General features: G+C 36.8%; 1 protein-coding gene across 1 annotated transcript; it reads right to left on the bottom strand.

Moving 5' to 3' along the window:
- Positions 1–67: 67 nt before the first annotated feature.
- LOC117613451 (putative recombination initiation defects 3) lies at positions 68–2700 on the bottom strand (the record flags this gene model as incomplete). Its single annotated transcript, XM_034342057.1, has 6 exons — positions 2533–2700; positions 1477–1627; positions 1110–1263; positions 775–909; positions 360–412; positions 68–271 (listed from the first exon to the last, which is right to left on the bottom strand). Coding segments are annotated over exons 1-6 (762 nt in total), but the record flags the coding sequence as incomplete, so codon positions are not given.
- Positions 2701–5748: the final 3048 nt, after the last annotated feature.

Raw genomic sequence — 5748 nt, 5'->3', positions numbered from 1 at the left:
ATTCATGATCTTAATGTCTTAAATACTTGCATGTGCCACAGAACTATCCATTATTCATCATACAGACCTGCATTTCCTTGACGAAGGAGTCATGCAGCTTATTCTGTGATTTCAGTAAAGATGCTTCTATGATTTCTATTTTTACTGGTAAGGCTGAAAGCACCAAGAACATCTCCTGTAATTTGTCTTGAGAGTTATTTTTGCTCAGTTGTTCAGACATAGACTTGATGCCCCCATCAAAACTAGCTTTGAAATCTTCTTGCCGCTTACTCTGCGTTACCATATACCAGTTAAGTTAGAAAGGCCAGAATCATGGACGCTTGAAACAAAAAAGTAGGGACTTTACGTGTTACTATTACCATTAACTGCAATGAGTTATCCTGAGCTGCCAACTTCTGCCGCATCGCTTCCACTGATTTAAAATTGAAAAGAGAACATAATGTTTGAGTTAATTATGATCTGAAACATTTGACATTGTGTGAAGTAAATTTGTACCATTTTACACTTCAAAAATGAGCCTTAGTTGTACTATGTTCGACCAAATCTCTTCGAATTATGAGAAAATGGAACATCCTACAGACTTTCTGTTTCAAAATGCCAGATTGGTAACTTAATCCGTCTTTTAGCTTTATATTTCTTGGTTCCTAGATCAGATACTCAGAATTATAAAAACATCTTATACTGATTAGCCTGTAGTACAACTTCGAAATATTAAATTTACATATTTTATCTTCATCTCCTATATCTCAATGTGTAGAAGAATAGATTACTCACTCTCCATAGATACTTCCTTCATTCCTTTGTTTCCTTGCATGACATCACTCTGGACTGAATCCAAGATCATTCCAAACTTATTCAATGAAGTTTCCATCATTCCAATCCGGTGTTCAAATTCCTCACTAGTCTGACCTGCTCAGGCAAATAAAGAATTCAGTTTCTCTTATTAGACATATTACTCATACAAGAACAAGACTTTAATTGACCTGCTATTCTTACCCATTACAAATTAAACTTAAGGACCTTCCCTAGCGCATTTTTTTCATTACTACCTATACTTAGAAGCCCTTCTGAATACTACTTATTCCTTTCAAACTTTGGAGGAAACTTACATCGATGATCTGAACCAGACGCAGAACTCCACTTGCGCATGAAGTTGGTGGAAGATCTTGAGATTTGCATTTGACTCTCTTCACGTGCATGACTAATTGGGGGTAAGCAGGCAATCTTCTTCACAGAATTCTCTCGTTCTTGAGAGCCAAACCTCTGCAGAGATAATATGAACAAAAAGTTAATGAACAAACCTTTGAATGAGAATCAATTTCACTCAGTTTGAGACAGAATATTTTTTTTAATAAATGCTTTTTCCAAAGGGATAACCTACTTATTTGAATTGTCTTGTCATAAAAATAAAAAGATGAAAACACAACTTAAGCTTTCTTTTCCTACACTAGGCTCAAACCTGAGACGAGATTTAACCTGATCATTGGTCAGAACGTCACTAAGAGAGTTCTGAGAGAGCTGAGAAAACATGCCATGCTGAGATGAGAATCCCTGAGAAAATGACTGCTCTGATGGTTGAGATCGAAGCTGCGATGCTTGTGGTCCATTTGGCACAGCATTTGGCCTCCTTCGCATGAATTTAAAAGGAAAAAAATATAAGAATATGAATAAGAGAATTCAGGAAAATCCACTGTATTAGCCTCATCACAGTTGACATATAAAATTAAGTTTTTCTTTTCACATATTTGCTAAAGCTTTCACATAGGGCAAAAACCTGCTCCCCCATAAACAGACTAAATTGGCAAGAGCAAGAAACATAGAAAGCAGAAGCAAATCTGAACAAACTCATTCACTTAGGTTAGTTTCTGTGAGTACTTTCGAAAGAAAATGAAATGCTATATTTCCTTTTCCTATCAGAAAGTGAAATCGACACCTACATCAAAAGTCTTAGTTCGAACAAAATCTTTGAATCCAATCATCTTAATCTCTTTCAGTTTTCTATAGTTTCTCAGCTATCAAACAAAGCCTTTTGAATTGGAACTGGAAGCGATTGAAATACATATGGTTCACAGGTCAAGACTTATTTTTCTAAGCATAGTCCCGCACACTTCGGAAATCAAACAAAACATATTCTGGAAGAGACACAGAACCTTGCATGCATGGGGAAGAAAAATTGAAATAGGCCTCTGAGTGACTCAAATAAGTGAGAAATCCTAGATGATACAAAGCTTAAGATTCAAAAGTTCATTTTTTCAACATTTTCCTTACATTTTCTCTTGAGCCAAACAGAAAGTTCGTGCATGATTGGAAGAATAACTGAGATCGATCCTATGTATATTATCAACTAAATACAAGAAGTAGAAGAAAAAAGCAGATTTAAGAAGCTAGATTAAGCTAAAACATTCTAAAACACTGAGAATTTAAAATTTCAAAAACTTCGATATTTTTGTGAAGCATTTTCCTGCGTTTTCTCATGAACCAAACGGAGCTGAGATCGCAGGCCTTGAACTTTTAGAAATAAAATAATCGAACCTTGTGTGTGGAGGAAGGACTGAGATGGAGCTGAGATCGCAGGCCTTGTTGATCTTTAACTTCATTCGTTCGAATCAGTGACTTCGAGGTCTTTTTCGATGTCTGGAGCAAATTGAAACAGACTTGAGACTCTACGAGATTAGAAGAGAGATTCGACCTTCGATTGAAGACGACGATCGATTTGACGGTTTGAATTTGAAGGGAGACTCAGAGCGGAAAAGGAAAGAAAGAGCGCGTTGCGAGACTCGTGGGGAATCTTACGGAGCCTGGCGGGAAAGGGATTTGAGAATTGCTTGATTGTTTAATGGGCCGAACTAACAATGAGGCCCATTTTTTTCCAACATTTTGAGCTTCCCACTTTGGAAGCCCATTATGCTGGCTTAGCTTAAACCTAGCTCGGAAATGTTAGCGAATATGGACGAGTTAAGGTAACAAAGTAGGGTTTAGGGCTTTATAGTTGTAAGAGCATTGGGGGATGAGGTGTGTGTTAAATATACATCCGTTGTGATCGAAATCACCTGTAATGGGAGGTGTAAATAAATGTATAATTACATCACCACCATGATATGAAAATTTAGATGCAATTGTACATCTTTTTTTACATCTCTTGCAGGTGGAACCCTGCTGAGAAAAGTAGAGGAAAAATGGAGAAAAGTATTTATATCTTTAGATTTACATCATTTCCCATTGGAGCAAAAAACTTATTTACACCCCCCGGAGGTGTAAAGATGATGTAAAAGTGGATTTACNCCGAAAATACACCCCCCACCTGTGGATGCTCTAAGTGGTTAAAAGAAAGTAGGGTTGCAAGGGCTTTATAGTTTAAGTGGTTAAAAGAAATTAGTCATACACATGTATTCATGTGGTGGGATCTCCACTCTCCAATATCGTTTGTACAAAAGGTAATAAATAAATAAATAATGTGTAGAATTTCGATAGAGAAAATGCCAATTGACATATTAAAATTGAGGTTAAGGTTGGGTCGATAGTTTCGAGCAAACCTATGCTCAACCCAAACATGCCCTCAAAATAATTTATTTGTTAAACCTACAGGTTTGCTCGCAAATTGAACTTGTGTGTTAAGCTAGTGTGTTGAACTTGATCCGAGTAACTTGGGAAACTCGAGTTTTCAAAATTACTAACGAGTTAAGATTGGTTGAGCTTATTCTAATATAACCGGCTTAGACACCCCCAAAGTTTTGTTGTCTTTGTGTACTTTCATTGAATAGTAGGCGAGCGCTATTTAATAGAGACCCAAAACCTAGCCAATTTAAGCCTTTGATTTTTTTATTATTTTATTTTAAAGAACTAATATCGATGAAAAGAATCAAATTTGAATCTTTCAACGTTAAAAAAATACCATTAGACATGCGCTAGTTCGTACTTAAGCCTCCGTTTTACACTCAAAGTCTCATGCTAAGTGAACTTCGCCCTCCACTTATGTGGAAGTCTTCATTTTCTTTGGACTTGAATTTGATTACTGCCCTTAATTGAATCATAAGCGTGCACAATATAAATTCCATAGTCCTACATTTCCCCACCCCGTTATAACCTTTCAGATTTTTTTCATTTGGATAATATCTGTCTTAATTCATTACCGTACGGCAAGCTAATTCGTGGTGCCCCTTTTTCAGAAAGAGGTCGGTGCAAAAAGGAACAAACATATCTCAAATTCTCAATGCACTGTGTCCACGTTTGCATTATTTGATTATCCTCAATTATTAATGATTTTTTGTAGTCATGTTCCAATATAATTCTTCAAGCTCTTTAGCTTAATTTACAATTACAAGTATATAAAAACTAAAAAGATGCGGTTGATTAGTCAAACCCTTTATGGTCAAAAGAAACTAAGACATGGAGAAATTTATTTTATTTTTTGAACACCGATAAATGAGTGATTAGCACTTGAAATATCTTCTAAGGATTCGTTTAGGAGTGATTCTGAATAGGCCAGAATCACTTATGAGAATAAGCACATCACATGAGCGTTTTTATCAAATTTAGAGATTAGAAGTGCGTTTTGTTTACTACATAAAATCTAAGTGGTGCAATCTTCAACTGGATTTAAGCAAATAACTTCCTATATTATATTGATATTTGACTTGTTGATTACAAAAAACACTTCATTAAGAAATCATATGAATGCTCAAACATCGGATACAAAAATCCAAAATTAATTGACTGAGGGGTTTACCTGATGATTTTCTGAATACTACACAACCTCGACGAACCTGTATTGCAAATGCCAATTGTGTTACTTATCCTGTGACAGGGGCTGACACTGTTGCACTCTCATCCTCTCTCACACTGTCTAATACTTTACTTGTTCCATCTTTATCCACTAAATTGTTGTCAGTTAGTCAGCTTACTGAACAATTGAATTGTTGTGTACTCATTTACCCGAGTTTTTTTTTTGCTTCAGGATATTCACACTAAGGAGATTCTTGGTCGTGGTACTAAGAGAGGGGGGCTATATTATGTCGATAACTTCAGTCCCGGCATGGCTAACAGCGTGACACATCCCTTTGATAGCAAACAAAAGCAAATCTGGTTGTGGCACCGTCGATTGGGACATCCGTCTTTTAGTTATATGAAGCATCTTATACCAGATTTATTCTCAGGTTTTAAGGACTCTGACTTCACATGTGATACTTGTATTTTGGCCAAGAGTCACCGTGTGCCCTACCCGTTGAGTACGAACAAGTGTACTACTCCATTTATGTTAATTCACTCTGATGTCTGGGGACCTTCTCCTATCACTGCTCCTTCTGGTGTTCGATGGTTTGTCACATTCATCGATGATTGTACACGGATGACATGGCTTTATTTGTTGAAGAATAAAAACGAAGTGTTTTCTTGTTTTCAGTCCTTCCACAAACAGATGAAAACTCAGTTTAATGCTCAAATCCAGATTCTTCGCTCAGACAATGGTGGAGAATTTGTCAATCATGACTTTCAGACTTACTTCCAACAACATGGAATTATCCATGAAACGACTTGTCCTCAGACACCACAACAAAATGGTGTTGCTGAACGAAAGAATCGACATCTTCTTGAAACTGCCCGAGCACTTCTGATTGGCGCTCATGTTCCTCGCCATCACTGGGATGATGCTATTGTCACCGCAGTTCATCTGATCAACCGCATGCCTTTTGGTGTACTGACCTTTAAAACTCCCTTACAGGTGCTTGCACAACACAGACATCTGCCTTCTGT

The sequence above is a fragment of the Prunus dulcis genome, unplaced genomic scaffold (assembly GCF_902201215.1).
Source record: "Prunus dulcis unplaced genomic scaffold, ALMONDv2, whole genome shotgun sequence".
Classification (NCBI taxonomy): Eukaryota; Viridiplantae; Streptophyta; class Magnoliopsida; order Rosales; family Rosaceae; genus Prunus; species Prunus dulcis.
The sequence above is the reverse complement of the archived record's forward strand: the minus strand, read 5'-3'. Positions and strand labels throughout refer to the sequence as shown.